Source organism: Pelecanus crispus, chromosome 5 (genome assembly GCF_030463565.1).
Source record: "Pelecanus crispus isolate bPelCri1 chromosome 5, bPelCri1.pri, whole genome shotgun sequence".
Classification (NCBI taxonomy): Eukaryota; Metazoa; Chordata; class Aves; order Pelecaniformes; family Pelecanidae; genus Pelecanus; species Pelecanus crispus.
Genome location: NC_134647.1, coordinates 78552906 through 78570392, shown reverse-complemented (window position 1 = coordinate 78570392; position 17487 = coordinate 78552906). Strand labels below are relative to the sequence as shown.

At 41.5% G+C, this 17487-nt stretch overlaps 1 protein-coding gene across 2 annotated transcripts in view; it reads right to left on the bottom strand.

The window, feature by feature from the left end:
- Positions 1-11283, bottom strand: part of ZNF326 (zinc finger protein 326) — a 29532-nt gene extending 18249 nt beyond the window's left edge. The window contains exons 1-4 of one of the 2 annotated variants that reach the window (XM_075710706.1): positions 11251-11283; positions 10665-10739; positions 4201-4327; positions 1739-2144 (exon numbers count right to left, since the gene is read on the bottom strand). In XM_075710706.1, the coding sequence (XP_075566821.1) occupies positions 1739-2144; positions 4201-4327; positions 10665-10739; positions 11251-11266 (624 nt within the window). In that variant the 5' untranslated portion in view covers positions 11267-11283. The remainder of the gene's footprint in view (positions 1-1738; positions 2145-4200; positions 4328-10664; positions 10740-11250) is intronic. The other variant, XM_075710708.1, reaches the window with a different exon arrangement.
- Between the last annotated feature and the right edge of the window lie 6204 nt (positions 11284-17487).

Genomic DNA, 17487 nt, shown 5'->3' with positions numbered 1-17487 from the left:
CGAGGTACCAAAACAGGCACTTTTCTTAATCAGAAGTCCATGCACAAGATCTCCACGTTAATTTATTTAGTTGAGAAAGTTACAGAACTACCTAGTATGTACATTTACACTGTACACATATAAATTTGACATGAAGTATGCACTTGGACAATTTCAAGTACTTTTTTTTTTAAACAGACAGTCTATCTATTAAAGGTGCAATGCATTTTACATACGGTAAGTAGTTTAGCCTTTACATTCTCCTTTATTACATAAAAGACTAAAAAGATAAATTTCAAAAGCAAAACAAAAAAGAAGTAAGGCTATTTGGTTGTAACTGCACAAAACTTTCAGATCTAAATGAGTTCTGAAAGGATGGCATCCAAGTTTAAGAACCTAACACTTTCAGCTCTACAAGCTGAGAAACAAAGATTAGAATCTATTTCTCATACCATGCTATATGCTAGCTAGCAGCCATGTGCAAATCTGAGCTAAAATTTGAATGTGGCAACTACAGTACTCAAGAATGCTGCAAAGTAGACTTTCTGGAACAAAACCACCACACAATTAAGCATTTAAAAGACCCAGTAAAAAATAATCTTCTACACTTCAAGCTACAAACAAGTTGTATGTTTTGATATTAAAGAATTGCTTCCCAAAGAAATATGGCACGCTTAAGAATTTTAAAAGATAAGTTACACCTAGAGGCATAGGCAGAAAAGTGTTCACTGAACTCTTCATGCTTAAAAACAAAAATAATAAGAATTGGGATTATAAAACCAAGATAAAGGGACACCATCAACTTAAAGTTAGTACTTCTGTTGGGATTTTTTTTTTTATTCTCTTCTGTTGCATTTCCCCCCACCTCCAGCTCATTTAACATCAAGCATTACTTCCCCAAACTGTGACCCACTATTTTGTATACAGTTAATCTTGCTGTTTCTTGGACACACAGTTTTTACAACCTACACTGGAAAGGAATCCACTGAAAAGGAGTTAGAACATAGAAGTCTTCAAAACAAAATGAATACAAGTAACAGGACGAGGCACACTATCTGGGAATTAATCTCAATTCTGTGAAAGGACCTGATTTCAAGTTGATGATGCCCCTTTAACCATGCTTTAATTTTGAAAAAGAATCGCTGTAACTGCTAACCACCCACCTTTGCCATTTCCTCCCCATCACCCTTCCAATACACAAGTCAGAGTAAGAATTAAGTTTAAAACAAGACTTGATGTTTGATAAAGCATGTGTTCAACATACTAAAGAATTAGCTAAACTTTTACCTTTACAGGAAACAAAAACTACTCTAGCATTCACAACCTGGGTTTTATTTTTTGCTTATACATTGCACCTTTAACCTACTCAAAACTTCAAAAGACTTTGAATTAAACTTTTACAATATTCAAGAATTTCCCCACCAGCAGCAAAGATGCCAGTGTTTACAAGGAAAAATGCAAGTCCTTTTAATCCCTTTTAGACCAAACCTACTACTTTTATCTTCACCTTTCAAACAAAAGGAGAGATTTAACAAACCTTATCAACTAGTCTTCTATTACTCATTACTTTCAACAGAAAGAGGGACTGGGTTCTACTTGAAGACAGCTTCAAGGGGGTAAACAACATTGTCAACCATGATAGTTTGCTTGGACAAAAAACCCACACTGTACTGAACAGTGCATTCATTTTAAAGCAGTGGTCTTGAAAGGGTTTAAAAGAGTGTCTAGTGAAAAGAATCTGAAAAGATTCTGTACTTACTCCTCGGCCTCGGCCTCTGCCTGTTGATGGTCCTCCAAAAGCATCATAGTTTCTGCTTCCAAATCCACTTTCAGGATAAGCAGGCGTTCCTCTCCCCCGAGAGCCTACAGGTGCAGGCTTCATATGGGGTGAAGAAAAACTGCTGTAGGAAGAGTAACTCTCTCTTCCTCTGTCCTCCATAAACCCAGGCCTCAATTTTGAACGGGAGTAAGGTGCTTCCCAGCTAGACCCGCCCTGGTTTCTACCTCCGAAAGAGTCAAGGCTATTCCGGTAGGAGTTGTCAAATCGACCACCATAACTACCTCCGAAGCGGCTTTGTTCGGGTTCATTATAACCATAGCCAGATCTGTACAGATCTCGCCCACCCAGAGAAGACCCGGAGTCGTAAGACTCATAAGGTCCAAACCTGGAAAAGTTGCACAGTGAGGAGAAAAAAAAGTAAGCTTACTAATGTTATACATTTCAAAAGACAAGTTATCAGTTGACATTTATCAACTAAAATCAATTTATTACTATACTGGTCCGTACAGTTGTGTTATTGTTTAATCTTGATTAGGGCTGGGCAAACCACACTATGACCAGATAGAAAGCTATCTGAGCCATTTTGCTACAAACAATTCTAAAGTTCAGTATGCCTGAACTTTGTTTACTTAAAATTTTCAGCAACATTTATTTACTAAAACATTATTAGAGCCCAGCCCTAGTCTCATGAAAATAATCACCTGCAGACATTCATAGGCTAGTCAAACTCTCCTTTCTTCAAAATCATGCCCTCATATTCTAACAGTTAAACAGCAGTTAAAAGGTGGCTTCGTTCTGAACTGAGGAAAAAAAAAAAACTTTTTTTTTTTTTAGTGGTACAGTTGTGAGTCTTAAACACCCCGGTTCTAATTTTAAAGGAAAAATACACGTGCTCTTCCACTCATATTTGTACTTTTTGGAAATTTTCTTCCCTGTAAAATTCACTCTCCCAATCAAAGAGTTCATGATCTTCAGTGTATCCATCTTTCACTTGCAGACCATTAAGTCTAGCAACTCAGGATTTTTAAAGTCTACCCAATGCATGCACAGTGGACACAAAAACAGTCCTTGGAATTTCAGAGTAGAGTAACAAGGAGCTGAAATCTTTAGTTATTTACCAAGAGTTTGCTTTGCCTGGGAGGGAGGATCAGGCTAGAAATCATCAATATTTGTAACCACTTGGAAGGGAAACACATTAGTGTCCCTGCAGGGTTATAATAGGGTGATTCAGCAGGAGTTGGGAAAGACAACCCCTTGACTGATAAAATATAAACTAGAACAGACTCAAATGTATCTATAGTGAACTGAATGCCTTCATTTTAAAATATGTTAGTCTCAGAAGACCCAAAGCTACGCAGAAAATGACACTATCTACAGAAAGAGCCCATGCACAATATTAACGTTACATGGCAAGAGACATTTTGGTATTCAAGGAGTCAATCAACCTCAATCATATGCAGATTACTATATGGTAGGTACAGCTCATTCCTGAATCTCTGCTCAGACTTTTAAGTCAATCTTAATGTTCATCATTAAACAAATTATACTTAACCAAAATGTTTAACAGAACCGTGCAGCAAAACACAACACTTCTCCAGCCTCCCTGCTTAGTACTGGCCTTGCCCAGTGGCACCACAGTGACTACAAACAAGAATCATACAGTAGTCTGGCTACAGCCAGACAAGAATTCAAGGGCGCGCACAAGAAAACCATCAGATTATCTAAGTTTTCTTCACATTTTATTTCCTCCAAGATAGAATCACTACTCTGAAAAGCATGCTTCTTTGAGTACGATATTAAGACCTAAATCAAATCAGCTGCTTCCTACTGTTTTTATCTGAAAGAGCAACAGTAATAGTATCCTAGTATTAAATACACAACTTTAAGACCACCGCATCAGAATTTTCATTTTTAGACCAATCCATCTTACAAAGCAGCCCAGAACATGCACACAGTTTTGAGTGTAATCAGTACCTGCCAATGAAATAATCTGGACATGACTTTCAGATTCAATACCAAGATCATTTGAGCACTGCACATTCAAACCAAAGAACACATACCCTAAATGTTCCTTGAAAACGGAATGTTGATAGATTCAGTCTAAGGCACTAAACCAGTTAGGTCTAGTCTGCTATGTCAGAAATGGTATGTCAGGCCAATCAGCTACAAATTGCTAGCCATTACTGAAAAATAAAACTTTTTCCATTTTCATTCAAAGACGCATTGTTTCACTGTCAAACTTTTCCACAAGAATGCTGATTATTACAAGAATCTAGCTCTTACAGTTTAGTATTTGCTAGTATTTATCAAACATGAAGACTCAGAAGTGTTCATACAAAATCGTAACAACATGCCTCAGGAACACTTAAGTTAGAAGACAGAATGATTTAAACTTAAATTGGATTTGATCAGTTCTTGGGACAACTGAAGGATTATTTTACCTGTTACCACCACCACCACCTCCTCCGCCTCCACCTCCATGACTCTCCATCCCATAGGATTGGTTAAGGTAAGAGTCCATGGATCGTGGGCCACCATAGCCTCCATGCCCATAATCACGGTCCATGTCTAAAAAAAGAGCAGAAAAATGTTTATAAAGAAAGCAAGCAAGAAGTCTTATTAAGTAATCTAGTTTAAATTCTTAAGTAAAAAGTTTACTCTTTGCCACAGTGCTTACAAACAAAATACAAAACTGCCAGTTGCAAACCAGTTTTGACACTGTGCTTAGGGAAGCTGCGTGTCTTTGTCATTATCTGAGCACCTCTTAACTGAAATCCAGTTCGTATTTTTTCCCAATAGTGGGTAACTCGGGATTATTTTCCCATGAGCTGGAATTCGGACGCACGTTAAATTAAGAGAATTAAATGGAGAAGCCCGATGTAGAATATGTCAGAAGTTAGTGGAGAATTAAGACCACTTCCCTCCCTTTCATCATGCTCGCATGCATCTGCTTTCTCTATCCAATGCCACAAGAAAGCTTCACTTACATTGACAGAAACCTTGGGTCAAGGTTACAAGCTGTCACGCTGCAGTGTGGACTCTTGTATATAGGCTACAGTCAAACAAAAGAACTGTCTCCAATCTAGCACAAACAAAAATCCACCCAAATCAGCACTGAGTTGCAGTTCACTAACTGCACTAAGATAGTGGTATTTCATAGCTGAACTGATGTCACTTCATGACATCTTTATATCCTGTAGTGAAGTCTGGCAAACAAACCAACTCCTTCCTCAACATTGGAAGTCCTGTGTAAAAGTTCTGGTTAAACAACCAGTCATAAACTCAAAGCACTAAAATAGTGTCATAGATCTGCACAGCAAGTATGATCCACTGTCTTCCTGTAGCATACACAATTTGCACTTCACTGCCATTCTAGTGACCGAAACCTGGTCCCGGTACCAATCAACACTAACTTTTGGATAATACAAAGAAAGCCTCACAGAAAAGGTAACACAGAGAAGGAAAACACAGTGAACACAGGAAGGATAAAAATATAACCACGCAAAGACTTGTCCACTCTAACAAGAGAGTGTATTTTATACATTTCAAAATCTCCAAGTTTAAACCATTGACTTTTCCAGAAGATAACAGAACAATAAGCTCACCTGAAGTCATAAATAATTTTTCTGTTTAAAGAAACACAGTAATTTTCTGTGCATATCACTTCATGAAAATAACCAGAGTGATGACAATAAGCATATGTACTACTTCCTGTTTGTACCTGCTTCTTGTTAGCAGCAGGCAGCCATAGTGATCTACTTTCTTACATCTGTCAACACAAGAATTCTGCAAATGGTATTGAGCTGTCTGTATTGCTTTTACACAGACGTGGTATTGAGCTGACTGTATCGCTTTTACACAGATGTTCTCAGCATGCCTGAATAGATTCCAACAAACAAAGATCTCCTGCTGATTTTTTTTTTTCCTTCTAATAATCATAGGTACTTTCTAAAAAAATTAAAGATGATAATTCTGAAACAACAACAAAAAAACCTTTGAACATGGAAGTCACACCGCACCTTTCCATATTGCAAGCATACAACAAAGATTCAGCCGCAAAGCACAAAAAAAAGCTTTCCAAAATACGAATCATGTAGCACCACACAGCATGAACTTAAACTGCAAAAAGTTACTCTTTAAAGAGATGGCTGAGCCTTCTAAGAGAAGCATCTAATGTTCCTCGCTGGCCTGACTGAATGATCTACCACCTTATCCAGTGGAATACGCTCAAGAATGCCTACATAAAGATGCAGGCCAGTAAAAAGAGTAAGATAGTCAATAAAATAAATTCAATTTCACAGAAATTAAGGTTAGATGATCACATGGTCAATCCAAAGTTGGGTTTGTTTGTTTTTTGTTTTGGTTTTCTTTTTAATACAGTATATCTAAATCAAGACACTGACATTCTGAAAACCAAAGTATCTGACCTGAAAGCACCCAATAATTTACCTTAGTTTCACCTGCTCCCTCCTACCTCCAGACCCTGAGATGGCACAACAGTAATTAGGTTAAGAGTTGAAGAGGCAACTCAAATCATTCAACAAGGAAGAACACTACATACTGTCAAGATCCCTGCCACTGCAATCCAATTCTATTACACTGTAATAAGCAGTGACCAGTGTTGTCCATATGCCAGAAGTTTGTTAGTGGGAAAAACACCAAAACATTCACATGCAAAGAACTCTTCCAAAAAAAAAAAAAGAAGCATAGTTTTGAAATAAGTTTTTAATCTAAAATTTTTAGCATGAAAGCGAATACTAAAACATGTTTTAGAATCGCAGGATAACTTCTGACACCCACTTTTGCTCAACACTCCTCCTTACTCATCCATGGTTCATGTTATCTAACATCAACAGTCTGAGAGCTATGCCAGTCCCTCAATCCTCAAATCACTGCCTTCAGGACATCGCCACCTCCTCCCTGACAGGGAACAACTTACTCATCCTTCCCGGACTCACTGCACTGCGTTTACCTCCATTATAATACATTCACATTTGAAAAGGGTTAACAGGGGATACAAAAGGTTCAAAGAGGGGAAGAGGGATGATCACTTGTAGGCTTTTCTACTACAAGAAACTGGAGGTAACAAGAAGGGAAGAGGGATGATCACTTGTATGCTCTTCTACTACACTGGAGGTAGCAAATGAAACCTAAAAATAAAAAGCTAAAAAATTAATTGGGTCTTAAGTCCTGGAACTGCTCTGTGACAAGAAGTTACTAAAAATTTACATGGATTTAAGAAAGAAATTGGGTAAATCCACTGACAAGAAATTCAAAGGATGTCAAACACAAAGACTATGTCTCTGGTTCAGAAAGTCCCCAAGCTGCAAACAAGTGAAGGCATACAAATATACTGAAGGAGTGCTTGTATTATTCCTTCCACACCTCCAAACAGACCATGACATAAAGGATACTGGTGAGGTGGCACAGACACATCTTTGACCTGACCTAATGAAGGTGATCTTATCATCTCCCCCCAACTATTTCATTAACTGTTCCAAACTGCTGAAAAGTTAACCTATAATTCCAACCACTGGCCTCCTGGTTCAGTCACATTGTCAGCTGCAAACTTTCCTGACAATTTGTAGATTTTACACTCCATGCCCAGAGCTTGACAAAGATACTGCATTCAAATTAAGAAGTGCAGTATTTCTTCAGGCATTAAGCTTTTCTTTACTCTGAAAGTCTGTTCTCCATATAGGCTTTATCCTAAAAAGGGGGAAAACGTACAAAAAGACAGTAAATATTCACTTCGGTGAACCAAAATAAAAGGATTTCCATTTTTTAATGTAGCTGAATGATAATCACTTGGACAGCTTTAATTATTACAATCTCAAAGTAAATAGCTTATCAGTTGACAAACCTCACAACCACAGACATCAACATCCATTTGCACTGGGGCCTCTCACACTTTTGAATTCTTCTTCTACTAACTAAAGCAAGACAGATGGACATGGAGCATTAAAAAAAGCTGTATCCGCACAGAACAATTTCCTCTGCCTATAGCCTGCTGTCTGTTCACTGTTATGTTAGCTCTGGCTGTCACCACCAGCGGAGATATGCGGAAGTTGCTTGTCTGTGCAAACTATTCAGACCAAATGTGAAACTGTTTCACATGCTAAGAGAACGTATGCTTAAGCACTAGAGAAAAACCACCAGGAATTGTAGTGCAACATCTCAAACTGAAAATTCAAAAGCATAGTACTTCATTTAAGTTTAAATAGTAACTGTTTATCACAGAAACCTTTGAAGAAATATTATATCTGTGTATCTACAAATACTACAGAATGAAAAAGAGAAGGAAAAAGAAAAAAAAGAAGTGGTTCACATTTGCTCCTAAATTTTAAAAAAATGAAAGAGTAAATCTCTGAACTGACGAAGGCACTGACAAAGTATCTGAAACAAATAGTTTGTTGAAGGAATAAACCAGGTTTTGGCATCTGCACCCTCTTGCACAAATACGGTGTGGATGATGAGCTGCTGAACTAAAGTACAGAAACAGAATTGCAAAGAACAATCTCGCTTTTCATTTCTAGATCATACTTAAAAGTCTACTAGGGTAGGGGAGAGTAGAGGAGTTATGTCAAAGGGGAAAAAAAAAAAATATTACCTCTAAAATAAAAAAGAGGATGCTAAAAGACAAGTTCAATTTCCAAATTAAAATGTTCATCTACATGTATTCCTTCAGATTAAAAAAAAAAGCTGTATCTGGTGGAGAGATCATTTAAACCAGCTGTAAAATAAATGTCAATAGCCAGCAAAGAAAAATCAAATTTTCCTTAGGAAAAGAACTAGGAAGTTAAACATATTGTAGATAAGACTCAGAATCGCTTGGTACAGAGGATTCCATTTAAAAGAAAAAGCTTAAGATCAGAGAACACTGAAATCATGTTCACAGCAGAAAGAAACAAAATCATTTTCAATAGTGTTCTCCATGTGAAGCATATGAGAAGGCTAGGAAGATGACAAAGGAGAAAGATCTTGCAGTAATAAATAATAAATGAAAAAAAAAACACTTCAGTAAAAGTAACCTTTAAACAACAACAACAAAAAGTACTGGCTTGAAACAAGCTCTCACAATTCACAATGACTACAACAAGCTTAAGAATCCATTGTGCAACAGTAAGCAACATTTTTTCCATGCACATTACATTTTTCGTAACACCACGCCTGCTTTAAGATCACAACCTTGTCATTAGACACAGAAGTTTTAACACATCATTGAGTCCCACGCAAAACACAGAACCTACCCAACAGTGTAGATTAATTTTAGGAATAGCAGCAAAAGCCATTTCCCCTTCCGGATTAAAAGGGCAATAGTTACTGTAATCAAAATATTAACATGAATAGTTAATAATATTTCTATTAATAATATTAACGGAATTTATTCTACAGGCCATGTCATCTCTGTCTCAAACCAAGTCATCAGCAAGGGACAATGGTGGAATTCCAGCAGTCATCAGCCATCCAAGGCAAAGTGCTTCACACTGGCTAAAAGCTTCCAACAGGAAGAACCTTGCCAAGAACTCAAATGAAAACTGGGCAAAGATGCAAACTCTCAACATCCATCCTATATTGCCATCTACCGGACCCCTGCAAAATAGCCTTTAGCCCGCTGTACAGAATCCGCGTAAGAGAAAGCTTTATGCATGCCTTACTAACATACATACAATGCATAAACATTAATGTTAAATGTTTCAAGCTGCATACATCATAATTACATTTAATAATTACGAATAATAGAAAGCTTAATTATCACAACGAAAACTATTATTACAGAGGTACATGAGAGGAACAATCTAATTGTACAACATACATTTGATTGGTTACTTCCCATAAGATGAGCTTGGATTCACTTTAATACTAATGTCATCAGATCTCAGAAAAGCAGGTTCTGGTTAATGGCTACAGTAACTATTCCAATAAGATACTTAAACTGCCACTTAAGAACCTATTCTACCAAAAAATCTAAAGGACATTTAATTAGGAATCAATACAGAAGATTAAAAACCAGGGCCATGACTTTAATTTATTTTACTATGACGAAAAATAAATTCAAAATAATATCATTGACAAAAACGGTAAGACTCAAGGAACGTATCATAAAAATGATCATACTGCAATCAAAGATGCATCTGTAATCCAACGTGTTATTTTCGTATAACAGCCAGCAAGAGTATCAAGAGATCCAACAGCAAACACTTTATTTGACAACATCTGCAAATGAAGCTTGGGCACAGTTTATGATTTTTTATATTAACATCCTTTTGGTATTTGCTTGCACATTGGCAAGAGATGTCAAATCATTTCTTGAGTCTTACTAAACTCATAACCTTAATCATCTTACAAAACTACGTGCATTCCTTTTTGTTGTATCTGATATTTTTGATAGCGTAAAAACAAGAGCTAGCTTTTCCTGCATCACATTTACTTTACATGCTTTCTACATTCCTTCCCAAACTCTTAGTTAAAGTAAACTTAAAAAAAAATAAAAACAAAAATAAAAGTCAAGCAGTTCCAGGTTCTGTTTTTTCTATGTCTGTATAACAGGGGGAAACATCCTCTTTCTTTTCAATAGAAGTAGTAAGAATACAATAGAGTAGTCCATAAGGAAACAAAATACTGCTTTATGCAAAAGGCATCATCATAAGAAAAAGTCTGTATTCCCCCCCCATCCCCACTCCTCGCTCTCACATTTTGATTTGGAACGTACAGCAGTTCACGTTGACATGCCCAAGATGAAAATCAAGTCTCACTCCCAGCCAGTCATAACTCCTCCAGAAAACAACATGTGCAGTCAAACCACGTTACGTACTTTTAACAACCCGTTTGCTTTTTGTTTTTGTCAACACTGACTGTTCAGCCCCAACGCTTTTTACAGGTTAGACGTATTTATAGCTCATACCTGAGACTGACCCACTGGGCATGTTCACACCACAATGCATGGGGGTATCTGGGAATCTCCAATCTCTGTCTTCAGCTGGAGAGGATGGGTCAGTGAGAATGACTTAGTGCTTAGCAAGAGCCGGAGGGGAGAGACAGGGAGCCGCAACAAGAGGCGGCTCTCTCTCCTGTCGGATCTCCAGTCTCCTGACACGACCCCCTCACGGAGCTCGCCCCGAGCTCCCCCCGTCTCTGCCCGCGCCGCCCCCCCCCGCCGCCGCCCCCTCGCCCCCCGCTCGCCCCGCGCCCCAGGGCGCCTCGCCCCGCCGAGGGCCTCGCCCCCGCCCGCCGCGCCCGCCCGCCCGCGCCGCCCCCCGGCAGGGCCCTCCTCCCGCGCAGCCCTCCCGCCGCCGGCCGCCGCCGCCGCAGCAGCTCCCCCGACCCGGGAGGAGCGGCGAGCAGGAGGAGGACGAGGAGGTGGATGAGGGGGGGGACTCCGTCCTGCGCGGAACAAAGCAGCCGCTGCCATTTTGAGACGCGGCCGGGCCCCGCGGCGGCAGCGCTGGCGGCGGCCGGGCCCTGCCCTTGCTCTGGGGGTGCGCCCTCACCTTCCCCGTAGTCCATGGCGGCGGCGGCGGCGGGCCCTGCTCCCCCGGACGGTTGGCGGCCGCGGCAGCGCGACAGCGGCTCCGGCTTCTGTCAATGGCGCCTTCCACCACAGCGAGGGGGGGCGGGACCTGTGCGCGGCAGAGCGGCCACGGCGCCCGGCGATTGGCCCGGCCGCCGCGTCACGTGGGCAGGCCGGCCTGCGCGGAGAAGGGGCCCGCGACCGGCGGCGAGGCCGCGTGAAGCGCTGGCGCAGTGTGCCCGGATGGGCTGGGTCACGAGGGAGGCTGTGCGGCGGCCATGTTGGGCCCTGGCAGCCGCCATTTTGCGTCCTGGCGCTAGGCCCCCTCATGCTTGAAAGCCGCTCCGGGGTTAGCAGTGGCGAAGGATGTGCACCTTTACCCTCCCGCGCCAGGCACGCCCTTGGGCCCCGGTGAAGAGGCCACTGCAGAAAACACTCCCCTCGCTGCACAAGTACCAAAGTCTGCCCTTATGCAGAGCTGGAAGTCAGGCAGTGGCTGGCAGGAGCGAGGCGTTGGGTGGCTTCCCTGCAGCTCCACAGCCTTGGGCCTGAGGAGCCCTGTCCTGTGGCCCTGCCAGCTCCCAGTGGGGCTGCTGCTGTGTTGTGCAAACCAAATGGTTTTGCAAAATAACACACTTTGCAGTGCCACCCCTGTAATGCCTGCCTTCGATGAACTTTACAGATGTGGACACTGGCTCATCCGTCACTTCCAAGACAAAGTATTTCAGCAGCTATCACAGGCTGCATTGAAACAGGCTAACAGTAAACAGACTTCCATTTTAAGTTAGTTGTAAGATAACACCGTGTTCCTCTATGCAGCCAAAGATTTGAGGAAGAAACTGACTTCGCCACAGACACATCATTGTGCAAAAAAAACCCCAAAGTCCTGTGTGAAGATCACATGTGGAGATGTATTTAATTCCTTACAGTTTCTTAATATTTTATACAACCCTGAAAGAAAGAAAGAGAAAAAAAAAAAAAGCATGTGAGGGAGATGGCAAGGAACAGATCTGGTACAGAAAAGCTGGGAATACTTCTCTGAGGACAAGCTGTGGGTCAACTTTCAGGCTGTAAGGGCAGGCAAAGCCACTGTCTCCTGGGGTTTGATTTTGTCGGGGAAACAGGGCTTCTTTCTGTCTTGGGTGGCTGACAGGATGGCATCAAAAACTTCCAATTTCTCCCCATCTGAAAAGTAATACAAGCCTCATTGCAGGAAAGGAAGATTTGACTCACCCAGGTCCAGAGTCCAAGTTTTGTATTGAACTAAAACCTAAGTCTGGCAGAGCAGTCAGACAGTTTCCCTCCCCAAGCTCTGGATGGCAGCAGATGCGAATGAACTTGAATCACAGACTTCGGCTACAGCCAGGGAAAAGCACCGCAGCCAGCAGTTTTCCCTGATGAGCTCTCCTCTGGCAGCTCTCAGCTCCCTTCTCTCCCCAGCATCACAGGAGAAATACATGCAGAGAAAATGGTTATTCCCTACCAAAGGGAATCTTTCCTTTGGCTTCACTGCTGACTTTTCAGCCAAAGATAGGTTATGCTTGGGCAGAGCGGTGATTTCAAAGTCCAAGTAGCCCTCACACAGGCTTGTTTATGCACCCATCCCTTTACACATGCATCCTCGGGCAGACCAGGCACGCTTCTTGCACTGAACATGAGATTTATACAACAGGCATTTTCCTATACGTTCAGGGCTGTATGCCTCATGTTTGCAACATAATGGCCTCTTTTCTGCAGCCTTTTTTGCACTGCTGGGTGCAGCGCTGCTCAAGCTGATCTGTAGTCTTGTGCTTGCAAACAGGAACAAGGAGCCCTGGAAATGGGAGCGGACCAGCGTGTGGGCTGTACAGTCAGAGGAGTTCCTGCTGCAAGGCACCCGCCACAAGTGCCTCCGGGCATCCGCCTCAGCAAGCCTGCCGAGGGCCTGCCTGCCACTTCACTGTAACCTAGGCACGGATATTGTCTCTTCTCAAGAGAAAAAGCATGCTTGAAGATTTTTGCTGTGCAAGAAAATGCACAGGTCTGTGCATTTTGCTGCATGCAAAGTAAAAAATGCGAGGAATTAAAAAATAGCATATACATGCACAGAATCCAAAGGCTATCCTAGGTAACAATTCCGTACAAATGTGGTGGGAATAAACTGATTTTCCCAGGGGCCTGAAACACGCAGCAGTCAAAATTGCAAAGCATCATCTCTGCTTGAGGACTCAATGCATGCCGCAGGATGAGTTGCTGAGGAATGCACTAAGTGGATTCTCACCCCTTTCCAATGCATCTGGCTGGGCCAAATGAGATGGCTAATGACAATGCTATCGAACAAGCAGCTCTGAAGGCAGGAAATCATGCAGAATAGATTTGTGATCACTGTAACAATATCTGGCTAATGGTTATTCAAAATAAACACAAAGATTGAGAAAACCCGATTCATCTGAATCAGCTACCCCTAAGACTATCAAAGGTGAATGTTTTAGCTGTTGCCCTGGTGCAAAACATCTGAATCAGCTACTCCTAAGACTACCAAAGATCAATGATTTAGCTGTTGCCCTGGTGCAAAACCTACTGCAGGATTCAACAAATTAAACTCTAGTAGGCTACGTGACCTAAGGGGACTATTGCATAAAGGCGAACAGGATTTATAATGAAGTGCCTGAGAGGGAAAGACTGGGATTAAACAGGAGACTGTTGAGATGATACAGGATTCTTATGAGATGTTTAGGGAAAAGGCCAAAGACAAGGAAGGGAGAAGCAAAAGTAGATCAGGGAAGAACAAAAAAGATTGAGGTGGATTGGAGAAGGGAAATAAAAAGGACCGTTTGCATGTAAGCAGGCTGCTGGTCAGTGTATTTGTGTGGCTGAGCCCTGTGACTGATTGCCACGGTCTGTCCTATCTTCTTTTTAAATTCTGGTTTGAACTATTTTCCATGTGATTGTGTTCTCTTTTCTGTGTCTGTGCACGTGATCTGCTCGTGAACTCCAAGCCAGACTAGTTGGTGAGTCGAATGAGCAGTCTGGGAGACAGGTACTGGGACACCCTTGAAGGGGGTCTTCCCTGATCACGCATCCTTAGAACCAGGACTGGGCTGTGCACGCTGCCTGCCTGTGTGGTGTGGGTCTCTGTAAAGACCCAGACTGAGAATGGGCAGAAGCAGGACCAAGGCACCTAATGCTCCCCATTTGTAGGATAAAGGACTTGATGCCAAGAATGCATCTTTTTTGTGAATCGCTCCACTATTTTCCTAAAGCACATTTGTTCTGTGACTAACCCATCAGCATATTTACTCATTAGAGCATACTGGACTACCACGAGTCACAGGGTTAAGCCTCTATATTTTGTCATCTTAAAAATCTGACCTCAAAAGGTTAGAAGGAGCCTCTGAAGAAACCAATGATCATTGAAACCAGCAGAGAGATTCATACAGACTTCAGGAATCTGTCAGTTGGGCCCATGCACATCATGGCAATGTTACTTATAATTTGTATGCAACCCCCCAGTGTTACTATGAGAATTACTGCTATCCTGTGTGTCGTTTCATGATCTGAGGAAGTTATTGACAACAGAGGTGGTTGTTATGGGGACAGAAGTCTGCCAAAGAAAAGAGGCTATGTGACAAAGAGAACATTCAATTATGAAAAATTTGTTCTCATACCGACAAGAACTTCAGGCACCAGACAGAAGAGGAGGTGCTTTCACATGCAGCCCTGCAAACACACAGGTGTATGTGGGCTTTTAAAGTTACTGTCCCAGAACCAGAAGCTCAGGGAGAAGAAACCAGATCTGGGGGCAGACCAAGGCTACAGCAGGTATAACATACAATTTTTTTTATTCAATACAAACAGGTCAGCAAAAGCGTATTATTTTAGACTTAATTATGATCAATGGGCCACTGTTGGTTTCAGGCTTTTTAAAACAAAGGCTCCTTCTTTCCTCTCTGCAGGACTCCAAAAAGGAAAAAAATCTAAGCTAAGCAAAGCAAAACAAAATGGAGACATAAGAGAAAGGGAACAGATGAGTATTGTACTTCATTCGTTCTCGATGATCCAAAACATGAATGTTTCAGTTCAGCGTAGAATCTCCCTGTGCAATCCTGTTCTGCTCTTGAATTCATGTGCTGCTGCTTCCTTGGGTTTGTTTTCTTGGTTTTTTTGTAAATTCTTCAGAGCGGTACAAGGGATAAGAGAACAATCAGTGATTTCTCCAAGCACACACAGCAGCAAGGTTATTGTGAAATACAGCTCTTCTGTAGTTCAGTACTGTAACTACCCACACCCTCTCCTCCTCTTTCCAAGTGCTCTGTTTTCTTCTACCCGTTCATTTAAAGCATTGTCTAAAACCTGAAGAAATTCTGTAAAATGACTATCAATTGCTGCTAACAGTGGTTAGCAACCAGGTATTAGCAACTGTGGAGGCCTAATGCTAACAAATCCTCTGTATTTCATTGCAGCGGAGTTGATCTAAATCTCATCGACAATAAGGGGGGGGTTCTTCTGGCCTTCAGTGAAAGCTGTCTGTTAAGTCTGTTTAGAGCAGGTGTGATTGACATAACGTTTAAATCTACAGGAGCACATCTCTCCAACAGCACATCTCTCCAATGCTGTTAGAACAGTATTCACAGCAGTGGAATATATATATTTATTTTTTTTTAATTTTTAACATACATCTCCACTGACACTTGATATTTTCAGGATGTGGCTTTCTTTGCATTTGAGGATGATGGGGAATGGAGCAGGAACACAAAAATTGCATTGATTCTTTCTAGAACATGAAATCTAATCTCCTTTCTTTCTTCTTAGATATTAACATAGAAGCAGATCCTTCCATCTGAGCCTCACAGAAGAACCATGGTAACCATCCAGAGCCACGCTGATTTCAGTGGGCTCTTATGTCTGTCATCACAGCATAAATCAGAGCCATAATATGGTATTTCCAAAGCTGAAGTATTATGGCCTCTGTATGTGTATATTGTACAACACAAGCATAAAAAATGCCCTAAAATTCAGCGGGAGGGAGTGGAAACATCCTGATGCAGAAACATACTAATCATGTTATGCTTTCATACAAGGAAAAAAACCCACTTATAATATAGATTAAAGGTCAACCAAACTTAACAAACTTCATAGAGCTCCTTTACAGGAAAGACTAGAAGCTTTCAAATGTGCCATAGCACGGACCTGCTGGAGCTTGCATGCTGCTACGGCCCCGCTGGAGCTCCATCAGCATCCCACAAGCAGCAGCGGGCACTCGCCAGAAGGAGTAGTTGCTATAACTTTTGAGTCACGGTGGAACACAGATGTGAGGGTAGCAGAACCCATTTCAGGCTTTGGGGTTTTTTTTGGCATGATTTCCAACTGCTGGTTCGTTGGGAATAGAGAGAGGATATGAGCTTCATTATCACACAGCCCTAGAGGAAAAAGCATCTTTGCAAAGCAACTTCTTAGTAATTGGCAAATTATCAGTGAAGTGCCTTACTTTTCTTGCACACAAATACTTATGAGCAATTATGCTTATTGCTTTTTAGATTTGCAACTTACTTTTACTTTGCACTCCTTGGAGGCCAGCTTGATTTATCACCTAATCTTGCAGGAAAAGTGCCGCTGGAGGTGTGTAGGACTCTGGCTGGGCTGTTTGCCCTATAGCCTCCATGCTGGGCGAGTTGAAGCTGCGTAGGTGCCCTAGGCAAAGACAGAACTGGACTTGTCATTCCTCATTGCCCTTTCGCTGTCAGCCCACCGATGTCCTGGAGCACTTCTTTCAGTTGCCTATTATGTGTCCGTTTGCTCCCATGTCTGTGCCATACCCCCTGCCTAACCCTCCCTGTCCTTCCAAAAAAAAAGCCAAACATGACATATAACTAGGACAAACATACATATTCATTGCCAATATTTTTCAACCCTTCTGTATAGGTACTTACGTGTCAGAAAGGGCACAAACCCAGTTCCCTCACAAGAAACTTTGCATTTAAGTCAATTTTATGCACATGCCCTCTCTCACACACACAGAGTAGCTGTAATTGCAATGTGCCATTCACAGCAAGGGTTTATTCACACTGTTTTCCTAGAAAGTTTGGCCAGTGCATATACATTTGAAACACTTTTTAGATAGAAGCAGCATGAGAAATTGTGAGGTTCCAAGATAAAAAACGTGAAGATAAATAACACTTGCAGCGCACAGCAGCAGTCAGACAACTTACCTCAGAGTATAAAGGCATGGTTTTATGTA